Genomic DNA, 25,331 nt, shown 5'->3' on the forward strand with positions numbered 1-25,331 from the left:
CCCATTGGAACTCATAAGAAGCCTACCAAATATTGGGACTATTATCTATATACTCCTTTTTATTTAAGTTTTTAGTGTATGTGAGTACATTATATTCATTTATTTCCATTTACATTCATTTTTCTTATAGCGCGACCTATTATTTTCGTTTTGCCATTTCTTCTTTGAGGACTTTAGAGGGAACCTCATATCTATAGGTTGCAGCTTTCCATCTGTCCTTAGCTCCCATCAGATCACACAGCTCTGATCCTTTATCTACCTTTATTAGAGGATTATTCCCTATAGTGAGACCCTGAGAAAAAGCCTGATGGTTTGTGGGCAGGGGAACAGTTGTTCCACAGGTAAGTCCATGAGGGTTCTGAACTGCAGATCAGGACGCTTGTTGTGAAAGTCCCTTAGGGGCTGAGGGTGGTCTTTTCTTGGGAGTTGGTGAGGAGGAGGTGGCATGTTTCTTCTGGTGCTGTTAACTCTTGTTGCTGACTCCCTGGGGCCAGGACCTAGGTCTGGTTGTAGTGAGAGGCCCAGAGTGGTAGCAAAATCCACTATATTAGCCACTTGGAAAAGCATTTGGGATAGATTGTCCTTGCGTGCTATTAGCTTGTATAAGGGCTGTTAGGGGTTTGAGCTCCCTTATTTTTCTCAGGGTAGAGGGGGGCAGGTCTTAAAAAAAATTGTATGGCCTTGTATCTGGGGGCTTTCCTTCTTGGTGCAGTGTAGCATTTAATTACCATGTCTCTTGGTGCTATGGGATTCAAGGCTGTGTGTCGTAGAGCCCTATGGGCTCATTTGATGGTGAGCTCTTGTGCGTAGGCCTCTGGGAGAAGAGTTTGAAAATTTTCCCTAATGGTAGGGAGCAGGGTGTCGGCAGTGATAGATTCTGGCATGCCCTGTATTCTAATGTTGTTGCGTCATGAACAATTGTTCAGGTCTTCGAGACCATCTTCCAATTGTGTAATTTTCTCGTTAAGCCATGTAAATTGTCGGTCGTGGAATTTTGATCTGGGACAGTAACCGTGTTGCTGTCATCTGAGTTGGTTCCCGAGTCGGCTGGGACTTGAGACAATGATGGCCATCCTGTGTCTATAGGCAAACGGGACCTCTTGGCCACAGAGGGTGTCAATTTTTTTTTACCACCCCATCAGGTTGGATCTTTGGAGGGTTATGAATGGTGTGCAGTTTGTCAACAATCTATTAGATTGTGGATGGTAGCAGATGTAATTACGGGGAAGACAAAGCAAGGGATTTACACGTCTGGTTCCATGGAAGGATAGGCAGGGGAACAGTTGTTCCACAGGTAAGTTCATGAGGGTACATTCAATTTTAAACCCTGAATTATACAATTCACTTTTTTGGAAAAGTATGCACACAGCACTGTGCTAATTATACTTCACAACCTGGCTGTAGCCAGCCAGAGAAACTGCAAACAGGTAGTAATATGTTTACTATATGCCTCCCTGGGTGTCCTCTACTTCTAATACAGGTTGTTTTGTTGTTCAGAACATTCATTATTGCTGGTGATTGAACTATGTGCATACCTTTTTGATAAGGAAGTCTTTTTTTTATGAATGAGGAGGTGTGGGTAAAGAGGCAGGCTTACGGTGCAGCATTTTGCAAAACATGTATTTATTTTATGCAAAAACTAGGAGGAGGCCACGATCTATTAAATGCATTAAAGTAGTATTGGTGCCTGGGGTGTCTCTTTAATGAAAGTAATGATACATATCCAGTTAAAAAATATTAAACATTTTAAAAGGAATCTTCGTCTATCCAAACAGTTTTCCTTTGTTCTTCTGCAATTTTTTCCTTGATTATTCTTAGAAGGTCCTCTGGACTGCTCCAGGCTTCTACCTCTATTGTAGCATAGAGACAAGGAAGTGATTCAATCTCTTTCTCCTTCTGACGGCAAGTGCGTAGAAACTCTTCTTCAATCTCTGGCCTTGGTTGCAACCTCCTGTATTAATCAAAGAATATGTTAATGTTTTTGTGATTTCACAATGGTTTATTACGCTCTGTCATACAATTATTATTTATTTACTGCACTACTAAATGAATGCTGTGGTGGAGTAACGACATAAGTATGGACGCTTTATAAAATATATTAGAGGAGCACTCCAAGCACCAAATAGCTTTAGTGGATACAGTGCCGGGAGTGTCCTGGTGCCCTCCTAGACCCGTTTGGCAACTTATCTGGGTTAGTAAATGATCTTTCCCCCCTCACATGCCTGCAGAATTAGCAATATGCAAATCTACCCGAATATGCAAATGAACCAGTCTTGCTATTCAGGTAGTGCATATTGCTGTTGCTACCAACAGAGGGCACTAGACAAGCTCCATAGCCAACTCCACCTAGTTGGTAGCAAACCTCAGCAGTACAGGAGAGCAGGCAATACATCCAAGTGGCCATAGTCAGATGGCAGGAGGCTGACAATCAGTCTTCTCCAATGCCCAGTGGCGAGGCCAGTTCCGCCACACCCCCTCTTCCCCGTACTCCCCCCCTCTTCCTTCCTTCCCCCTCCCCCCACTCCCCCCTCTTCACCCCACTCCCCTCCTCCCCCCACTCCCCCCCTCTTCCCTCCCTCCTTCCTCTTCACCCCACTCCTCCCTCCCTTCCCCTCCCTCCAACCCCTCCCTCCTCTTCACCCCACTCCCCTCCTCCCTCTTCCACCCACTCCCCCCTCCCCCTTCACCCTACTCCCCTCCTCCCTCTTCCCCCCACTCCCCCTGCCCCCTCTGGTGGCATACCGTTCGACTTACCCCCTGGATGGCCGAGCACGACTTACCGGAGGGGGATGATTATGATGGCCCGAGTTTATTAGGGGATGCCTTGGAGGATGACATTGATCTTGGCAGTACGGAGTGGTCTAGGTTTTGGGACATCTACGACTACCGCATGGGCATTTAAGTCTGGGCTGACGAACGCGAGGTGAGCAAAGACATGACCCACCTGGTAACATGTCCCTCTTCAACCCCTTCCCTTTTCCTCTCTCTTCTTACTACTACTCCCTCTTCTCATTACCTGTATTCTCTCACTTTCACTGACCTTAATATCAGGCGATAGCCCTCGACCCAAAAGAACCCCGACAATTACAACTCCCTTACGAGTGCACAAGGGGACATCACTCACTACAAGGACGTACGCTGACTTTGAATAGACAGCCTTCCCTTAACCCAAGGCAGTCCTCCCTTCCAAGAGCATGCCTGACCCCTAGAGAACCACTAGATGACTTTAAAGACAGGACCCCCAATCCCATGACACGGGCATCCGATGACCAAAACTCATACCCGCAGTGCGAGGGAAAAGCGTAACCTCCTCAGGAGGTAAAAAGGGAAGTCCCTCCGAACTATCAAATGCCAAGACAGCCAAGAGATAATGACAGACACAGGTACTCCTGTCTCTATTATTGTTTATACAATACCCCTCACTTACACATGCGTGCTGTGCACATTTGGTCTGAACTGTTCTGTACTGTTCAATACCTCTGCCGATTACTGTAATTTGGTAGTTAACTATTCATTACCTAATGTTACCTTTTACCTGAATGTTACCTTTTAAAACCTGAAAAATGAAAATAAAGAATAAAAAAAATCCTGATACCTGTTAACATCTGAAATGCTCTTTTTTTGTTCAGCCCCCCAAAAAGTTCAAATTAAAATCCAGAATTCCTGATACAATTTATGAAAATAAATATGATGAAAACAATCCAAAAACTTTAAGCAATACAATGAATCTATCTTTGCCAATCTCTTGTAGCAGAGAAAACCCTTATAACTATGTTACACATTTGTTTCACACTCTTAATGTAAAAAAAAATTACATTTAATTTCCCATATTTTTTTTCAAATTTATATTTTATTATTTTTCATGAGCAAAAATGATTCAGGGTACAGAATAAAGAATAGGAGGTTTAGGTATCAATACAAAACTTCCATCCATATATTGGTAGACACAATACAGCATGGTAAAATTATTCATGGGGTATTCTACTTAACACATCTACGATGTTCAGGACAATACATCCAACATTTTCTCTTGAACCTGAGATTTGTCACGTCTGTGACTTCGTCACTAATGTTTGAGGCAGTCTTTGGGTGTCTCGGTCTACCTTCTATTCCTATATGTGTACGGATGGTATGGACCATGTTGGGGTACCAGAATCGGTGATGGAGGAGGATGTGAACTTGAATAGGGGAGAACCGTGGGTTGGGCAGGGAGGGTGGGGGAAGGGTGCGTGGTTATTACCTATGCTCATTAGAAAAAGCCTTGTCCCAGTGTTAACTTACATTGTGAGGTTATAGTGGTCTCAGTGAGCTGTCTAGCCAGCGTTCACAAGTTGTCCGTCAGTGGTTGTCTCTTCGCTGATTTCCCTTTAATCATTTTTCCCCATGTCTCCCAGGTGGCGTCAAATTGTTGAACATGAGTCGAGGACGTAATTGCTAATCTTTCATACAAACGGAATTGCTCTATCTTGTCCTCTAACTGGGCTAGGGAGGGACAGACACGGGATTTCCAGTTGAGTGCTAAGAGGTTTCTGGATGCCATTAGAACCAACGTCAGAATTTGTTTGTGGCCTGAATCTATCCCTGTTGGGAATAACAACAGTAGGCAAATAGATGCCGTCAGGGTGAATTGTGGGATGCCTAGGTTGTCTAAGATATACCTTGCGGTAGTCCAGAGAGGCTGAATATCCCTACAGGACCACCATAGGTGCAATAGCGAGCCCGTGGCTGAGTGGCATCTCCAACATATCGGGTCTGTCATGGGGAACAGATGTTGTAGTCTTTGTGGGGTCATGTACCACCTGTACAAGAGTTTTCTGTGGGCTTCCACATGGGAGAAGCACCGTGTCCGTTTGGACAACCCGTTCAGAGCTTTAAGCCACTCCTCATCTGACAGTGTTATCCCACAGTCCTTTTCCCATTGGGTTTTATGTAGGGACGGTTTGTGTGGTATGAGTTCTTGCCAAGCTTTATAACACATAGAAAGGGTTTTGGGCTTAGTAGGAGCGGACCAGCATCTGTCTAATAGCAGGCGTGGGGTGGGCAAGGGTGGATCTTGGGAGTCCTGAGGGGGTGTCGCGTGTGCTTGTAGCACACTTTTAAGTTGTAAGTAAGAGAAGGTGGCTCGACTTGGGAGTCGCCACTGCATCTGTAGGATTGGGAAGGTTGTCACTGCTTTGTTTGTCATTAGTTGGGATATTTTTTTAAGCCCTGCATCGTGCCAGTCTTGTAGCGGTATGTTTGGCACTACCATTCTGAGGGCAGTGATAGGTGATTTGGGGTGAAAGTAGGTGTTGTGCCCTATTGCTTTCATGAATTCGTCCCATATCGTTATTGTGAGCTGGGTAGTTGGGAAGAGGTTCTGCCGTCTCTGTCGCAGAGTTTTGGGGGTCCACAAATAGTCAAGTAGGGATTGATTGCTAAACTGTTCCCTTTCCATGTCTACCCATTGTATCGTGTTGGGTGGTGTATGTAAGAGGACACCTGAGGATAAAATTGCAGCCTTGTAGTACTGGTTGATATTTGGTAGCCCAACCCCTCCTAAGCGGGTGGCTGTCTGTAGCAGTGATATGGACACTCTGGGTTTTTTGCCTCCCCAAATGAACGCACTACATAGTTTTTGTAATGTTTTGCAGTAACTGGGCTGAACTCTGAGGGGGAGCATCCGAATGACATAGAGGATGCGGGGTAAAATCATCATCTTGTAGGCGTTGATTTTCCCTAGCCAAGAAATCATGGTGTGTTTCCATTTGTTCATTTCTGTCTTACAGAGTGCCAGCAGTGGGGTGTAGTTTGATGTTATTGTGGTCGGGATGGAGGGTGCCACTTTAATCCCTAGGTATGTGATGGATGTATGCCTCCAGTCAAATTTGTATGTGGAGCGAAGGGTATCTGTTAGGGTGTTCGGTAGGTTGATAGGTAGGGCCTGTGTTTTGTCTTGGTTCAATTTATAATAGGAGACTTTTCCGAATTGGGTTATGAGAGTCAGCATATGAGGTAGAGAGCGAATAGGGTCTGTCAGTGCTATAAAGATGTCGTCTGCGAAGAGAGCCAAACTATATGTCTTGCTTCCTATAGGGATGCCTCGTATGTCGGGGTGCAGTCTAAGTTTACATGCCAGGGGTTCTAGGGCCAGGATGTATAGTAGGGGGGATAGGGGGCAACCCTGTCGTGTTCCATTTGTGATATGGAAGGGGCTGGACAGGAAGCCTCCGTGGGAGACTCTGGCTGCTGGTTTGTGGTACAGTGCCATTATACTCCTAATAGTAGATGTAGGAAAGTTAAACTTCTTGACCATGTATGCCCAGTTTAATCGGTCAAAGGCCTTCTCCGCGTCAAGGGCAAGAAAGAGGCCTTTCGAGTTTCTTGAGTCTAGTGAGGAAAGCATATTTAGGATTTTCCTGGTGTTGTCAGAGCCTTGGCGGCCTTTTATGAACCCGGATTGGTCATTGTGCACTAATTTGTGGAGTAATGGGGCTAGCCGGTTGCTGATAAGCTTGGCATATATCTTGGCATCTCCGTTTAGCAGGGAGATAGGCCTAAAGTTTTTACACTGTGTGGGGGGTTTGCCGGGTTTGGGAAGGGTGGATATGTGGGCCAGCAGCAGCTCATCAGGCAAGGCACCTACGGAGGCACAGTGGTTAAGGAGCGTTAGGAGGTGTGGTGCAAGAATGGTTGAGAATTTCTGGTAGTAAGCGTTTGAAAAGCCATCTGGGCCGGGGGATTTGCGAGCAGGGAGTTGTGAGATTACAGTTGCGAGCTCATCTGTGGAGAATGGTCGTTGCAGTATATCTAGGTCTCCGTCTTTTAGCGTCGGTAGGTCGAGGTCCTGTAGAAAGCCGTCAATGTCGCTAGGGGTCGGTAGAGACATATTGGGGTCGTTTTTGAGGTTATATAGCTCACTATAGTAATTTGCAAAGAGATCAACAATATTTTGTGGGTTCAATATCTTGTTCCCTTGTTTATCTATTAGGAAGGCAATTCTGGAGGCGACACTTCTCTCCTTTAGTTGTGAAGCCAATTTGGCACCAGCTCTATTTCCATTGGCAAAAAAGTTATGCTTTGCCTTGCGCAATAGGTGTGATGTTTTGGCCATTTCTATGTTACGTAATTGGTTTTGGAGGTCTGACAGTTTTTTATAGGTGGTCGTGCTTGGGTCGCGTTTATTGGAGTGTGTCAGTGTGGCGATTTCCGTTACTAAGGAGTTGTAGCGTGCTAGCCTTAGTTTCTTAGCTCTACTGGCATGCTTTATAAAGCAACCCCGTATGACCGCTTTATGTGCCAGCCATACCTGTTCTATGGAGGTAGCATGTGTGGTGTTTTCAGCAAAATAATGTTTGAGGTCATCGGTGATCTGCGACACTACGAATGGATCGGCTAGAAGGGACTCGTTGAGTCTCCAGGTGCCAGTCCCTTTGTTGGGAAATGCTTCTTTAATACTGAGGGTAATCGGGGCATGGTCGGACCAAGTAATCGTACCAATAGTGGCTTCTGCTATGTTAGGCATGGAGGTAGCTGGAATTAGAAAGCGATCTATGCGGGAGTAGCTGTTGTGTGCAGCTGTGTGGCAGGTGTAGTCCACCTCTGTGGGGTGGAGGATGCGCCATGGATCTATCATATGGTGTGAAGCTAGTGTATTGCAAATTTTGGCTGTGAGAACCGTTCTCTGTTGCATGGTATATCGCGAGAGCCCAGTAGCAGAGGACGAGTCAGACTTGCTATCCAGTAAGAAATTTGTGTCACCTCCAATAATTACCTCCCCATATTTATACATGTCAAGGATTGCTAGGGTTGAGGTTATAAATTCATGTTGGTTTTCATTGGGGCCATAGACATTGACCAGCGTGTACGGGGCATTATTAAGTAAACATTGGATAATTAGATATCGACCCTTCCTATCTGCTATTTTACGGACCAAAGAGAACACTACATTTTTGCTGATTAAAATAGACACACCTCGCTGTTTGGCTGTATAGCAAGCGTGGTAGTCGTGGGGGAACCATTTGGAGTGAAACCTGGGTTTATCCTTCCATCTAAAATGCGTCTCTTGGAAGAATGCTACTAGAGCGCCACATTTCTTAGCCTCTTGTATGGCCAGCCTGCGTTTGTTTGGTGAATTTAGCCCTTTCGTATTTAGGGACATGATCTTAATCACCATGGTATAATGACGGGGTTTGCTGCAGTTTTGTTAGCTCTTAAGGGTTTAGAGTCATAGTGGAGATCGTATATGGGACAGTTGATCGGTATACGCACAAGGGAAGGGGTGGGGGTAACTGGGTGAGAACTATATACAATGTTCCGTGTGTCACCTAGGGGTGACATCAAGGTACCTGAAGTAACGGATATTTACGGCTACTAGGGAGCCTTGGGGGTGGCCCGTTAAGGGCAGGATGTCGAGATCTACAGCACGGAAGATCTACAACAGTGCAAATGTATGACATAGTGAGTCCGGGTGGCATTACCCCCGGTCGCGGCATTAACAATGAATTGTATTGTATAACCGACATTATTAAGTTAAAATAAAATACAGGGGATTAGGCAAATGATACAAAACATAAAACCTGTGCGTCTAGTCCATTCGGTTGACACCAATTTTGATTAGAACCAGCAGTCCTTTCAGGTTAGGGAGGTTCCGCGATCAGAGGGTGTGCGGGAAGTCTTCATTGGGTGTTCCCAGCCTTTGGTTAGCGATTTTGGTGCAGCGGTGGTCTGCAGGGCCCTTTCAGGGCTGTCAGATTGTAGTGGAATGTCCCATTCCTGGAGAATTCTCTTTCCCTCTTCTGGGTTGAATATTGGTTTATCCACGCCATTCCGCTTGATCAAAAGCTTCGTGGGGAAGCCCCATTTGTAGGGGACGTTCGCTGCCCGCAGCGCTGCAGTAATGGGCGCGAAAGTGCGGCGCGCTATCATGGTGGTCGATGAGAGGTCTGTGAAGAGCTTAACATCACTGTAGGGCGCTGGCCAGTGGCTCGTGGTTCTGGCTGCCTGCATAATGCGGTCTTTGACAGGGTAGAAGTGGACCCTGGTAATGGTGTCTCGTGGCGTGTCAGGTGGGAGATGTCTGGGCTTAGGGAGACGGTGCGTCCTGTCCAGGAGCAGTTCTGATTCAGTTAGTGAGGGGATAAGCACTCTAAAGAGATCTTGAACGTATTTAGTTAAACTTGTCTGTGTCACAGATTCTGGGATACCTCTAATGCGTACGTTATTCCTCCGACTTCTGTCTTCCTGGTCAGCAACTTTCTCTTCCAGTGCCTTGATCTTTTGTGACAAGGAGGTATAGGCTGCTGCCATGGAGTTATGCGCGTCTGTTAGTTCCTCTGTGCGCTCTTCCAGGCGTGCAGTCCTCTCCCCAATGCTGTTGATGTCAGATCTGATGTCTGCTGCTATTTGGTGTAAGTCCGTTTTAAATGAGGTTTTTAATTCTTGCATGATCGCTCTGATGGATGAGTTTGTGGCTGGGCTGTCTGGTCTGTGCCTGTAGTCACCAGTATCAGAGTAACACGCTGGGGATCGCGGCCTACCGGCGCCATCTTGCTCACCGCGTTCCGGCGGCAGTGTTTTCTCCAGATGAGCATTTATGGTTTTTTGTTTCATTTTCTTCTGCGGTTTTGTCGCCATCGGGTAGCAGAGCGGTTCCCCTTGTATAGTGTGCGTTTTGCCGGCGATCCGTCGGTTATATCAAGCTGTGTTAGCCGCGATATCGGAGGAGCTCCGGTCTCTCACGTCCGCTCACATGTGCGGTCAGGACACGCCCCCTTAATTTCCCATATTTTAAAGAATTATTTTGAAGATAGTCTCTTTAATTTTGAATCGTATTTTTGATTTGATGCATATGCTATTATTTAGTAACTATTTCAATATGCCTATCTTTTGGTTGTATGTTACTTACTTTGTATCTATCTAAATGAGTGAGATTACTTCTTGGGTGCCCTGAGCTTGTGCACATCATATATATGAGAACAGTAGAGCAGGAAAAGCCATTCATCAGGTAGAAGCACCTACTAGTGCGAAAACGCATCATTATTGACTTTGCATTTCACTTTATATTTTTAAATTTTGTGATAAAAATGTAAAAAATTAATTGGAAAAAAAAATATTAAACATTATATTTATATTTATGTTCCTCCAAAATTGGCATTCCTGCAAACAAGATCATTTGGACATCAAGCAATGTGCTTTTTAAAAAAGGTAAAGTTATTTTTCTTAAACCTTTAAAACGCAAGTAAGTTGTCTAGTTGTCCAGGTGCTTGGATTGTCCCTTTAAACTCACAATCTAGAAGCCAACTGAAAACTTTAAAACAATTTTCTGTATAATGTTACCTGATTTTTTTGAGGTTTTTCTCTGAAACCTTGATAAAAAGGATGATCGGAAAAAGGTTTGCTCTTATTAAATGTTTTGTGCACTCCAGTCCAACTTCAAGCAAACAGTGCTTATTCTAAAAATAGAAACTCTTGTTATTATAGTCATTTTTTTTCAATACTTGTCAAAAGGATCAAAGTTTGAAAGTAGTGATTTGGGTTTTGCAGGATATCTGCTGATATATGTATAATGCTTTTTCTCACCCCTCATGGTGCTAGTTATATGTATTTCTCCTTCTCAGATGCTCTTCCAGAGGATTGGGAGTCTGTTAAACTGTTGGGAGAATGGCTTCAGCAGATTCCAAGTGGGGTATGTGAGTTTTCTGTCCGGATGATTTTAGGTCTAGGAATAGCTAAGATACTGCCCAAAACCCTCAGACTCCCAGTTCATCCGATAGAGACACTGAGAATGAGAATTACACACACAAAAATCCCTGACTGATGAGGAAATCCGTTTTTTTTTTTTTTAAATTCTATTCTCTTAATATTTTATATAATATGCCAGTAGGGGTGACAATCTTTAAACCCTCTATGGTAAAAAAAACAAAAAAACACAGTTGTCCATGCACTTACAGTAACACTGTAGCAGTAGAGTTTGTTCCAGCCAGTGAGTGTGTCTGTCAAAGAGCGAATGTGTCTCTTAGTGTGAAAACGTGAGTATGTAAAACCCTTACTGGTCTCTGCTAGTTATTAGAATATATTAGGGATATGCATAATTTTGAGACAACTGTCTCATTTAATAGCTTTAGACAGTTGCCTCACTCTGTAGGCTGAAAAAAGCAGGTAAATACGATTTTGTTTCATATTAACCTACTTCTTTTTTATGCTTTTCACACTCACTCCTGGGAAAGTGATCTAACCAATCAATGCTGGGAAAGTGCATTCTGTATGCCTGACAGAGTCACACATGTGCAGTTGGAAGGGGGGTGGGTGAGGAGGGGGGAAGGAGCCTGATCAATGTGATTTATGCAGAGCAGAACTGTGTTATTACCTGCAGGGAGAATAAGGAGCTTGTTGAACCACACAGTGATGCCCTGTTTTTGTCATTAGTGGACTTTTCTGAAACTGAGATAGGTGGCTTAAAGGGGTGGGGTGAGTAGGAGGCTGACGAATCTCCCATTTCTGAGAGGCATGCACAACAATGCAATCTGATTAAGTTCATAGTAAGTTTATAAATATTTTTTAATTCAGGTCTATAATAATTGTACTTTTCAAAAATGTTCTTTATTTTGGTTTGTACTTTTGTTAAAATGTATTAATGTCTTTGCATGGTAGTTTAAAAAACATATTGTGAATGAATACATGTCTTTTTTAATTGTTACAAATGGTCTTTCCTTTGGTGTTGATTTTAGAGTGCACTATTTGGCACTTGGTAAAGCAAGCACTAGACTATTTCTGTATGGTAGTTTTGACAGTGCATTTGCCCACATAACGAGCTTTCAATTAGTTAAACCTCAGTGAAACCCAAAAAATAATGTCTGGTAATCTAAATTCTTAATCTGGAAGAGTTAAATTGACCATAAGTTATAATACAATAAAACATGAAAAAATTAAACATGGTGAACACATAAACCAGGTGCATAATTTAATGGGATGATACCAAAGATGCAGCAACACAAAATGGGACAAGCCATTTTAGAAATTTTACTATTTCAGGCTTTTATGTTAATTTTTTTCCCCAATGAATATTTTGTATGACAAATCAGTTTCTATTAAAATTATGTTTTTGATGCTGTATTAACAAGAAATTATTACTACTGTACCTTTGAAGCAACAGCTTCAATATTTGATGTTGTAATACACTCATAGCTGTTCACATTCCTTTCCCGGAAGAAGATAATTGTCTCGGTTTTCTGCTTTTTTTGAAATGCTTCTTTTGTTGTGATATCTGAAATAAAAAGCACATTTTTAAATAATAAAAAATGCAAAACAGCCATTATTTGAATGGCTATTAAGAAGAGATAATAAGGAAAGGAATAGATGTAGAGGTAATGGAAGAAGTTCAACAAAAGGTTATCAGAAATCAAAGAGGGGACGGAGGAAGATGGCAGCATAATCCCAGAGCTCCCTTTTCCCCGAGCACACAATTAGCGATCATCCGCTGAAATGGGCAGAGGAACGTAACGCAGGGAACACACACCATCTGTGGCCTCTCTGTTCCAAACTCCTGGCAAGGCAACGCAGCCATCTTGCTCCAAGCTCATGACTGAATCTGGCTCTGACTCAGACAGGAGCTCCGACCCTGACTGATCCGCAAGCACCTCTTACAAAGTAGGACCTCCAACTCATGCTGGAAGAGGCCACTGCTGAAATAAAAACCCATCTGGCCACCGAGCTTGATAAACAGCTCTCCGGCCTGAATGAGAACATCAGGGCCCTGAACTCTTGCACAGACCAGGCCAAGACCGGAATCTCAAGCCACTCTGCCACATCCACGGCTCAGGCCGAGGATATCGCTTACCTACACGAGCGGATACTCTCACTCGAGTACAGCATAGAAATCTCACAGAGAAATAATATCCGCATTTGAGGCCTATCCAAAGCCGTCACTCCAGAACTCCTCCATATATCCCCTGATCTCACCACACAGGACATCACCATTTCCTAGCGATATCATCACCTGCCTTCACTACTCCCCCATAAAGGAGAATCTGCCAAGGCCACCAAGGTGTCCCAGCTGGCCTTTTTTAAATATCTAGCCCCCCCACTATGTTCAAGAAGTGGTGAGACTTGAAATACAAGTGGACAATTAATTTCAAGGTCTCACCAACGTCTCTGAGATGGCTGTGTAATGGACCCCTTCCATTAATGGATGCTTCCTAGCTTGCGCCGAGGACCACAAGCACCGCACTGGACACCACAACCACCGCAGACTCCACAACCGCCGTAGCTTAACTGGAGCCGCGCCGTCTTCCGTCCACCCTGGAATCAGCTTCTGTCCTCCAGGACCATGTGGGGAAGACCTCTCCTCCAGAAGAGCATATCAGGAACAAGGGAGTATGCAGAGCATAGCAATCCCCAGTGTGATATAGCAGTCCCCTCCAATAAAGAGACAAGGCTACGTATTGAGGGTCAAGAAGATCTCTGATGTTTAAATGGCACACACTCTGCTTTTATGCAATGCTCCCCTGCAAGGGAGACGCGCACAGGCAATTAGGCATTAACCAATCAGATATCGGTTACATCCCACAAATTCCCTCCCCTCTGCTTGGGAGATAATTGTGTTTCTTACTGTATCTACTCAATTAGCTCCAAGCTAAAACTTATACATTTTATACATTTTTATAACTTTCTCATTTTACATCGTACATGAATAAAACTTACATTTTTATTAACACAACTTGTGGAACAACATATTCAAAATTCGTGAAAATCCGTTCAGTGGTTCCAGAAATATTAAAAAGTTTATTTTGACCGACCACAAGCACATTTTCATGCCCAAAACAGTTCCATGGATTTGGGCTGTGCGGTCGGTTTATTTTATACCGAGAAATTGACTAAGTCCCATTCGAACGGAAGTTCGAATCTTCGAATGGGACTTAGTCTCCAGCCGTGGTATCGAAGAAGGTACGGGTCAGCGGTGTTCGTGCAATTGGGTAGCCGCAAACAGTTCCATAGATTTGGCTGCACACACCACTGCCCGCGTTTGAAAACGTTAAAATGGCCACCGCCACGTGTACATTTGTTGAATGGCGGCCACTTTGACGACTTCGGCACTTCGACGACTTCGACTGCATTCGAATTGCCAGTTTAAAAGTTGTAACACTGCTCCAAAGTTGTTAAAGGGCCAGGAACAGCATACAAAAATCCATTATGCCCAAATGTAATTCCTAAAGGGCAATACATTCCAGGGCCATAGTCGCAGGGCAGGAGGCTAGCGATCAGTCCTCTCCAATGCCCAGCGGCAAAGGGCAGTTTGTCACATATCTCCCCTTTGGGGGAAAGACTAACCAGGCACCTGACCTCCTGTCGGTCAGTGCCTACGTTAGTCGATCCACCAACCCACAATAAACCAGTGGCAGAGCAGCCCCCCCACAACAACAAAGTGCAAGAGCAGCCCACCCACAACAAACAGTTACTGCACCTGGGTATTTCGCTGTGGTGATGGGGAAACACGCTGTGGGGACTTGAGGGGCTCTGCCCTGATGTCAGCACTTCTGCTGGGGTGAAGGGAGTGCAGGCCAGTACTGTAACCAGCTCTTCTGGTGGGATAGCCTGCAGGACATCAGGCTCTGGACAAGGGACAAAGGTAGGGCAGAGGCCGACTGCACTCTGCCCAGCTGCCAGCTCTTCTGCTGGGGTACTGGGAACATAGTCCGGCTCTGTAGCCAGGGGAACATGGGGGTAAGTGGGGGTTAATATCTCCTCTGTTAACCCTGGGGCCAAGTTAGGAGTTAGCTGGGGAAGGGAATTCGTACTTACCCCCTCCTCCTGTTGTCCCTGTGAGGGTAGTTGGGGATCTGGACAGGCTGTCCAGCATCCCTGTAGGTCAGGCACAGCGATCACGGTCCCATCTGCGCCATCTGGGAGATTGGTGTCTCCCCTTGGTAGGGTAAGCTGCCGCTGGGGAGATAGGGTGCTGTGCTCCTCTCCCTGAAACACAGGCTGCCGCTGGAGAGGGAGACCGCCTGACTCCACTCCCATAACATTGTCCTGCTGCTGGAGAGAGAGACCAACTTTCTCTGCTCCCTGTAGGACACACTGCTGCTGGGGGGGGGGGGGGGGGAGTACGACACTATCGGCCCCCTGAAATTCACACTGCCGCTGGGGAGGAAGGATGACACCTTCGGTTACAGTGGTGGCAGTGGTGGGATGACTTCCCTAGTGCGAGGAGCTTTTGATGTCCTGGTTCCCGATCTTGAAGAGAGAGAGTGTCGCTCCAAACAGCATACAGCAGCAATCCTGTAAATGTAGATATCCCACTAGCTATAAGTAGAGCTAGTATAATACCTTCCCTACAACAGGAGTCAAGGCTGCGAGTTGAGGATAAGAAGAACTGGTTTAATGGGTACTCATGCACGGCTTAAATACATATTTTAAGGCCAGAGGAACACCCCTCTGGACCTGATGGTACACAGGATTACAAAGTGTAAGAGCCAATAGAAATAAAGTGCATTTTAAAAAACACTCCCTCCTACTCTGGAGATAATTGGTCTCAACGGTTACAGTAACTCAATTATCTCCAGGTACATGAAATAACCACGCTTTTATAGATACACGAAAACTGAATCAAAACAAATAACTTTTATATTAAAATGTTTTTAAATATCATATTTAACCCATCCCCAGACATCTTGGATCTGAGCGCACAACATATATGAAAAGCGCTCAGATCTCACTTTTGGTATGCGAATGCCGTGGGGGTGAAACTTGTCTGCAGGGCTGTTCGACTGTTAGCAGCCCGTGTATCCTCTGCCATGAAATCTGGCCAGGGTCCGGTGTAGCTTTCGTGGAGACAAAGGGTCGAACGGCATGTCTTTTGGGGTTGTATGCGCGAACAGACGGGGCAAGCTGTATCCCAGCGGGATTCATGTAAACTATTGTCCGAAAATAGTACCATAGGTTTGACGACCAGGTCCCGCTGGGCATTCGGCAATAAAAGATGGCCGCTGCCACGTGTTCGGACATCCGAACGACAACCACCCTGGCAATGAGCAATTATGTTGCGGTTAACCACAAAACCACAGCTTCAAGGTGGTTAACTGGGGGCACACACCAGGGGTCGGGTGTGTGACGAAACCAATCTCCCCACATTGTATTGGAGGAGCCTGGTTGCCCGCCTGCTGCATTTGGATTATGGACCGGCAGATAAAGGGTTAATTTTGCTGTGCAGAAGGATTTATTTCTCCCTTTCTGCACAGCAGTTCGGTTGATTTCATATACCGAACAAACAGCCGTTCACCAACCTCCCCAGAGCCGTGGGAAGCCGGCCGGCGTTGTTAATTGGCCACCCAGAAGCTGGAGTGTGCTGCCAATTTACCTCCCTGAAGCTGCGGTTAACCGCAGCTTAATTGCTTGTTAACTGTGTGGCCGCTGTTACACTTTGCGCCCGCTAGGTGGTGGTGTTCTGGAGCTCCCCGGGCAGCCAGCGCTTTTCTGCCCGGCTTTCATTCACCAAAATCGGACACTTTTACGTGCAGGCACCGCTGAACCTCCAGCCCCTGGTTCTAATTCGTATGGATTTGGTGAATGCAGGGAAATTCGGTAGTTTGTTTTATGTGAACTGTAGTAACCCAGATAGCCTGCCATGGAGCCTGTTCGTATAATTAAAGAATTTGGCTCCATGACAATTAAAATGTATTTGTGTGGTCTGGGTGCCATTCACCTAATAATGTGCACCCAGACCTGAGCTATCTGGGGATATGTTACATGTCTGTGTTTTATGTATAAAATGTGTCTGTATGTATTTTAAAGTGATATACTGTTTCTGTGTCACCATGTGCATAATGGAGTCTGGCCTTTGTCCTAGGAGATAATTGAATTACTTCATTAATTATCTCCAGGGCAGGGAGGAGGAAACCAAGATGCATGGTGGGAAAGTATTGTGGCTGTGTGTACGAAAATGATACATGTCTGTCTGCTGTTTCAGTCTTCCATCTGGTCCCCTAGGGGAGTGTCCACCAGGTGGGAGACCTGCATAAATACAGGGGCAGGTAGCCCTGAATAAACAGACCACTGCTTGACCTTCAACACGGAGCCTTGTCTCGTTCTTGGGGGGATTCACTGTATGCTGCTGGAGATTGACTGCTAGGAGTGTAAGCTGATGTCTGCTTTTCCTGTTCGTCTGCTAGCAGCTATTCGTGAGGTTCCAGTTTGGAGTGCTATCTTATTCCCTGGTATGCAGTTCGGGAGTTTGATGTATTCACCTATATCCGAATTCGTGAGTTTTGGTGCTTTTACAGTAGCTGTGCCTTTTTGTGAAAAGGGGATTATCGCCTAAACGGATTTTTCCCCTTTTATGCTGAAACGGTCCGTAACATTGGTGGCAGCGGTGGGATCGTTCCTACAGCCAGAAGGACAGCTACAGGAGACACCATCGCTCTGGATTTTACAATTTGAAGGCAACGCATGTCTCAGTACAGCGACCCTGACAGCACCAGCATGGAACCAGCAGTGGAGTTCGATGAGGGTGACATGGACGAACGAGATGCAGTACGCAAAGGCATCTGGTACCAGGCACTGGGTATGGTGGAATACCAGCAGTACGGGAGATTCCCCAAGGAGGAGCAGCGGTTGCAGAAGCGAGTAGCCCTGCGGATGCCCTTCCTGGGCGAGCAGCCCCTGGAGGAATGGGTGAGGGAATTGGAACACCTAGTATTCAGGAAATGTGGCTGGAGGATGCCTACCAGGCGCTCTGGTGGTATGAAGCTCAGTACCTGCCCTGGACAGCCGAGCTTGACAAGCCAGAGGGAGAGGAGTTTGATGGTCCTGGCTTGTTATGGGAGACTTTTGCAGAGCCTGAGTTTGGGAGCGCTACACAAGCCCGGTTCCAGGATCTCTTTGAGTGGAGGGAGAGCAGGTATGACTGGGACGACACTCATAAGATTGAGCAAGACCTGGTCCACCTGGTGACTCGGGAGATGGAGCTGGAACAGGGCTACCAAAATCTGTTCCACTCCAGTGAGAAGGCTCAGCAGGGAAGCGCAGACCCAGATCCAGACCCCTTCAGCTGGGAAGATATTGTACAGTTTTACTGGGAAGAACCCCAGGTGGCCAGTGGAGATGGGACCGAGGTCTCTCCACCGGTCCTGCAGGGAATTGGGAGCCCAGTCTCCATTCCCCAGCGGCAGTGTAAAGTGCAGGGAGAGGAGAGCAGTGTCCTCCCTCCCCAGCGGCAGGCTGAGTTACAGGGGGCAGAGGTAGTTGTTCCTGCCCCCCAGCAGCAGAGTGATATGCCAGGAAGGCAGTGTGAAGTGCAGGGAGAGGAGAGCAGCCTCCTCCCTCCCCAGCGGCAGGCTGAGTTACAGGGGGCAGAGGTAGTTGTTCCTGCCCCCCAGCAGCAGAGTGATATGCCAGGAGGGCAATGTGAAGTGCAGGGAGAGGAGAGCAGCCTCCTCCCTCCCCAGCGGCAGGCTGAGTTACAGGGGGCAGAGGTAGTTGTTCCTGCCCCCCAGCAGCAGAGTGATATGCCAGGAGGGCAATGTGAAGTACAGGGAGAGGAGAGCAGCGTCCTCCCTCCCCAGCGGCAGGCTGAGTTACAGGGGGCAGAGGTAGTTGTTCCTGCCCCCCAGCAGCAGAGTGGTATGCCAGGAAGGCAGTGGGAAATACAGGGAGAGGAGAGCAGTGTCCTCCCTCCCCAGCGGCAGCGTGATTTTTCGGGAATTGGGAGCCCAGTCTCCATTCCCCAGCGGCAGTGTGATGTGCCGGGAATTGGGAGCCCAGTCTCCATTCTCCAGCGGCAGTGTTATTTGCCGGGAATTGGGAGCCCAGTCTCCAGTCCCCAGCGGCAGAGTATCCTGCAGGGAATAGAGAGCCCAGCCTCCTTTCCCCAGCAGCAGGACTCTGTATTGGGAGGAGAGACAGTCGGTCTCCCTCCGCAAAGACTGGAAGTATGTATGGGAGAGGAGATTGTTACCACCTCTCCCCAGCGGCGGATCATTAATGGGCAGAGTGTTATATCGGGAGAGGAGCTTGTTACCCCCTCTCCCCAGCGGCAGCTTAATGTACCAGGGGGAGACTGTAAACCCCCCACCGGTGCAGATGGGACCGTGGTCTCTGCACTCACCACACAGGGGGTAGGGACGGTCGGTCCTACCCCCCCCACGACAGAGCTGTGTATCCAAGGGGGAGACAGTCCGTCTCCAGCAACCAGGCTCCAACCAGACTACTCCGGTGGTAGTGCTGGCACCAGGACAGAGTATCGCTGGTCTCTGCCCACTCAGCAACCCACCAAGGCAGCCTACCGGTCCCCCACACAGCCGTGGTGAGGCACCTGGACATGGACAAGATTCTCCTCTACCCAGGTGTAGTAACCATTTATTGTGGGTGGGCTGTACTGTTTTTTCTGCTTTGTGGGTGGGCTGCTGGACTTAAAAGGGCACTGACCGGCAGGAGGTCAGGTACCCTGTTAGTCTTTTTGGAAAGGGGGAGAGATGTGACGAAACCAATCTCGCCATATTGTATTGGAGGAGCCTGGTTGCCCGCCTGCTGCATTTGGATTATGGACCGGCAGCTAAAGGGTTCATTTTGCTGTGCAGAAGGATTTATTTCTCCCTTTCTGCACAGCAGAAAGAAGAAGGGCGTATACCGCGCCTATTAGTTTAAATTAAAATATACAGAAAATACATACATTTGTTCTTGGATTTTCCAATAAATCGTGACCTCAAAAAAAATTAAGACAAAAAATAATAGTGCAATACAGCAAATTTTATCTTAAAAATAAGTGATTAGTAACTATGTACAGTCCACTCACATGGAGATGAGCTATAACAGAGCTCTACTGTGAAGCGCTTGGACGGTACAATCCCCGTCTTTGGATTGGTAGTAGTTGCCACAGATGTTCTCAATATGCCATGTGCGTAGTTGGTATAAAAAACAGAAAGATAGCAGCAATATGGTGAAGTAAGTACCAATGGTATAATAGATAATAAATGGTATTGTACTTACACTTTCCAGAGCATGTGACCTGCTCTGGTGTAAACAGCTTGGGTGGTATAATCCCCACCAAGGATATACAGGATACCAGGAAATGAAGATAGTAAGTCTAAAAAGTAACTTAAAAGTATACTTTAATATATATAAACAAAACAATGGTTGATAAAATGTAAATATAAAATATAGTCCCACTTAACGCGTTTCGCCTAATAGGCTTCTTCTGAAGAAGCCTATTAGGCGAAACACGTTAAGTGGGACTATATTTTATATTTACATTTTATCAACCATTGTTTTGTTTATATATATTAAAGTATACTTTTAAGTTACTTTTTAGACTTACTATCTTCATTTCCTGGTATCCTGTATATCCTTGGTGGGGATTATACCACCCAAGCTGTTTACACCAGAGCAGGTCACATGCTCTGGAAAGTGTAAGTACAATACCATTTATTATCTATTATACCATTGGTACTTACTTCACCATATTGCTGCTATCTTTCTGTTTTTTATACCAACTACGCACATGGCATGTTGAGAACATCTGTGGCAACTACTACCAATCCAAAGACGGGGATTGTACCGTCCAAGCGCTTCACAGTAGAGCTCTGTTATAGCTCATCTCCATGTGAGTGGACTGTACATAGTTACTAATCACTTATTTTTAAGATAAAATTTGCTGTATTGCACTATTATTTTTTGTCTTAATTTTTTTTGAGGTCACGATTTATTGGAAAATCCAAGAACATATGTATGTATTTTCTGTATATTTTAATTTAAACTAATAGGCGCGGTATACGCCCTTCTTCTTTCTATTATTCACTCACAAGGTTGGGGAATCCTTGTTTTGTATACTGCTGCCTGATCACTATAGCGAGCGCCTACTATCTCCCTTCTTTCTGCACAGCAGTTCGGTAGATTTCATATACCGAACAAACAGCCGTTCACCAACCTCCCCAGAGCCGTGGGAAGCCGGCCGGCGTTGTTAATTGGCCACCCAGAAGCTGGAGTGTGCTGCCAATTTACCTCCCTGAAGCTGCGGTTAACCGCAGCTTAATTGCTTGTTAACTGTGTGGCCGCTGTTACACTTTGCGCCCGCTAGGTGGCGGTGTTCTGGAGCTCCCCGGGCAGCCAGCGCTTTTCTGCCCGGCTTTCATTCACCAAAATCGGACACTTTTACGTGCAGGCACCGCTGAACCTCCAGCCCCTGGTTCTAATTCGTATGGATTTGGTGAATGCAGGGAAATTCGGTAGTTTGTTTTATGTGAACTGTAGTAACCCAGATAGCCTGCCATGGAGCCTGTTCGTATAATTAAAGACTTTGGCTCCATGACAATTAAAATGTATTTGTGTGGTCTGGGTGCCATTCACCTAATAATGTGCACCCAGACCTGAGCTATCTGGGGATATGTTACATGTCTGTGTTTTATGTATAAAATGTGTCTGTATGTATTTTAAAGTGATATACTGTTTCTGTGTCACCATGTGCATAATGGAGTCTGGCCTTTGTCCTAAGAGATAATTGAATTACTTCATTAATTATCTCCAGGGCAGGGAGGAGGAAACCAAGATGCATGGTGGGAAAGTATTGTGGTTGTGTGTGTACGAAAATGATACATGTCTGTCTGCTGTTTCAGTCTTCCATCTGGTCCCCTAGGGGAGTGTCCACCAGGTGGGAGACCTGCATAAATACAGGGGCAGGTAGCCCTGAATAAACAGACCACTGCTTGACCTTCAACACGGAGCCTTGTCTCGTTCTTGGGGGGATTCACTGTATGCTGCTGGAGATTGACTGCTAGGAGTGTAAGCTGATGTCTGCTTTTCCTGTTCGTCTGCTAGCAGCTATTTGTGAGGTTCCAGTTTGGAGTGCTATCTTATTCCCTGGTATGCAGTTCGGGAGTTTGATGTATTCACCTATATTCGAATTCGTGAGTTTTGGTGCTTTTACAGTAGCTGTGCCTTTTTGTGAAAAGGGGATTATCGCCTAAACGGATTTTTCCCCTTTTATGCTGAAACGGTCCGTAACAGGGTGGTCATGCGTTCGGGAGTTAGTTTGACTCTTAGTTCGGTATCGCGTTCGACCTTTTACATACGAACGGTGACAACCTTAATGACAGTCAATTAGGCTGCGGTTAATCACAAAAAATGCAGCTCCTGGGTGGTTGATTGTAGGCACACTCCTCAGGTAGGGTGGTCGTCCGTTCGTTAGCTTGTTCGGTGTTTAGAAAGGTGAATGGAGTTAATTAGTGGCACACGCCAGGGGCCGGGTGGTCGGCCATTCATACATACGAATGGCCTGCAATAATTGTTCCGGTAAGAGTAACAAAAATAATAGCAAGGTAACCGGGATGTAGCAGACAGAGGGGACTTCTTTAACATGGCTCCCTCCTTGTGGAACACTCTGGCAGACATGGTTTGACCCCTTTTCGGGGCTAATTAAGGCTTTCCAGAGCTGCGGTTATTCTGGACTGAGGTCTGTTTGTCTTGATAACCCATCGGCGTTGCCATTCTGCTTCCCGGGTCTGTAAGCGACGGTAAAGTTGAATGGCTGTAGTGACAAGCTCCAGCGTAATAGTCTGCCATTATTTCCTGAGACCCGGGATAGCCACACCAATGGGTTATGATCAGTAACCAGAGTGAACTCTTGTCCATACAGGTAGGGAGTCAGTTTCTTTAATGCCCACACCAGGGCCAGCACACCTTTACCACGGCTGCATAGCTGACCTCTCGTGGCAGGAGCTTTCTGCTGATGTAGGCAACAGGATGTTCCCCTCAGTCTTCTCCTACTTGGCTGAGAACTTGGGGCAGCCAAGAAAGGAGCATTGGTTAGTTCATTTTTAACAGTCTGAAATGCTGTTTCACAGAACTTTCCCACGCTGTGTAAAATGACACAGAGCACTCTGATTGGTGGATTTCAAGCCAACCAATCAGAGTGCTGTGACAGGTAAATGTAGAGACTTACCTGTCAGTCTCTTCATTTACCTGTCAGAGTACTCTGATTGGATAGCTTAAACCCACCAATCAGAGTGCTCTGAGCCTAATTGCAGGGCGGGGCAAGGCCTTCCCCCGCCCTGCAGAGCTCAGTCTGCGCGGAGCCCTCCATGGGTGAAGAAGGATTATTTATTTTTTGCGCTTGTTTTTTTTTTTTTTTAAAGTGCGTCGGTTATTCTAGATTTTTATTTGCCTTTTTTGGGGCTGAAAAAAGAAGATTTTAGAAAAAAGAAAACATCAAATGGTATTTTTTTTTTTTTTTTTTTTTACAGGTACTTAGCTAATGGTCTCTCCCTCATTATTTTTAGGGTGAGGGGGGTAGGTAGGGGTAATTTTATTTGGGGGGAGGGTGGTGACTAGGGGTTTGGGGACACCTAGTCACCTGGGGGGAGAATTTTTATTTATGGCCCCACCCACTGCTCAGGGGTGTGGGCCGGGAGGGAGGCCCCCACCCACCGCTTACCTAGATTTCAGTAAGGCTTTTGACACTGTTGAACATAGAAGGCTTATCAATAACACTGTTTGACACTGTTGCACACAGAAGGCTTATTTATGGCCCCCACCCACCGCTTACCTAGATTTCAGTAAGGCTTTTGACACTGTTGCACATAGAAGGCTTATCAATAAACTGCAATCTTTAAGTTTGGATTCCAATATTGTTGAATTGGTAAAGCAGTGGCTGAGTGACAGGCAACAGAGGGTTTGTAGTCAATGGAGTATATTCGAAGCTTGGGCTTGTCACCAGTGGGGTACCTCAGGGATCTGTACTTGGACCCATTCTCTTTAATATTTTTATTAGTGATATTGCAGAAGGTCTTGATGGTAAGGTATGTCTTTTTGCTGATGATACTAAGATATGTAACAGGGTTGATGTTCCAGGAGGCTGGAACTTGCGTCCATCAAGTTCAGCCTTCCTCACATTTGCTTTTTGCTGTTGATCCAAAAGAAGGCAAAAAACCCAGTTTATAGCACAATTTTGCAACAAGCTACGAAAAAAATTCCTTCTTCACCCCAGAATGGTATGGTATATGCTTGTATATGCTTATGGAGATTTCCAGGCAGGCAGGCTTGGCCTCATTAAGTGAGTAGTTGACAGGCCCTGCTGCCTGGCAATCTCCATAAGCATATACAAGCATATACCATACCATTCTGGGGTGACAGGCCCCTGCTGCCTGGAGGGGATGGACCGGTATCACCCCCACCTGTCCTGAGTGAGTCAGTGACTCAGTACCTCCGGCGAGGAAAGCGTCCGTCTTCCCCCCAGCTCCGTTCACCGCAGGCCGCAGCCTGCCACCTTGGGTTCATGATTACAGGGTACACTCGAGTCTGGTATCGGGTGGTTCACCAGGGAGTCCCCGACATGGGTAGCGTACCCCGGTATCATTTCATGCTCAGTATAAACAGTTTTTGTGGTGGGAGCTCCTCCACCATGCGACTGTACAGAATTTTTTTTTTAACGCTTTCGATGCTGTTCTTACTAGTGAAAAGATTATGGTGAAATCCACCCGTATTGATGTTTTTCAGTGTAACTCTTTATTTTACTCCTTTTTCCAGAATTTTTTCTTTTTTCTTTTTCTTATTGTTACAAGAACCCTACAAACTGTTACAGAAGTACTCTCTTTTATTCACCCAATACCTTTTTTGGTATTCAGACTGTGCAAACCCATTCCATGACCAGTTATAGTTATTTATTTGTGTATACGAACAACGGACCACCCAGCCCTTGGCGTGTGCCGCCACTTAACCCCGGTCACCTTTGAAAGTACCAAACAACCGACCACCCCACGAGCGGAGCGTTCCTCTAATTGACCGCCGGGAAGCTGCGGTCTGCGGTTAACCACAAGCCTAATTGACTGTCTCAGGGTGGCCTCGTTCGTGTAATAATTCACCGAACTGAACACACGAAAGACTCCCGAACGAGGCCCACCTGCATCCTGGCGTGTGGTCCCAATTAGAATGTCGAAGCTGCGGTTACCCACAAGTTAAGTACCCCCTTTCATGGCGGTCTCCGTTTGGTTCACGAAGAGCTAAGACAACCATGCTATGAGCAGTATTCGCATAATTGCTCAGCCACTACTCGTTCCAGGGGTTTTAGGTCCAGATCCCGCTCTCCATCTATCACCCTGAAAACATGGCCGCCATCTCGTGTTCGGGACAAAAGACACGAATGGACTTTATATTGAGGAGACTAGCCATATCGTTCGTGAGTTCTGAGCGCTATTCGTCTATCTGCTGCACTCAGAACTGGGCTACATAATGAACGGTGGAATGGGAGATATGTCTATTCAAGTATTAAAGTTACGTTAGAATTTGGTAATCACACAGTAACTCGTGTAGGTGTGATTTACAGGCCCCCAGGACAAATTGAAGAGTTAGATAATCTACTAGTTGAA

General features: G+C 46.0%; 1 protein-coding gene across 1 annotated transcript in view; it reads right to left on the reverse strand.

Annotated features, from left to right (window-relative positions):
• Positions 1–1,611: 1,611 nt before the first annotated feature.
• CARD11 (caspase recruitment domain family member 11) overlaps positions 1,612–25,331 on the reverse strand; it is a 1,037,045-nt gene continuing 1,013,325 nt past the window's right edge. Inside the window, exons 22-24 of the mRNA XM_063430219.1 lie at positions 12,120–12,244; positions 10,318–10,433; positions 1,612–1,951 (exon numbers count right to left, since the gene is read on the reverse strand). Of these exons, the coding sequence (XP_063286289.1) occupies positions 1,747–1,951; positions 10,318–10,433; positions 12,120–12,244 (446 nt within the window). The 3' untranslated portion in view covers positions 1,612–1,746. The remainder of the gene's footprint in view (positions 1,952–10,317; positions 10,434–12,119; positions 12,245–25,331) is intronic.

Source organism: Pelobates fuscus, chromosome 8, assembly GCF_036172605.1.
Source record: "Pelobates fuscus isolate aPelFus1 chromosome 8, aPelFus1.pri, whole genome shotgun sequence".
Classification (NCBI taxonomy): Eukaryota; Metazoa; Chordata; class Amphibia; order Anura; family Pelobatidae; genus Pelobates; species Pelobates fuscus.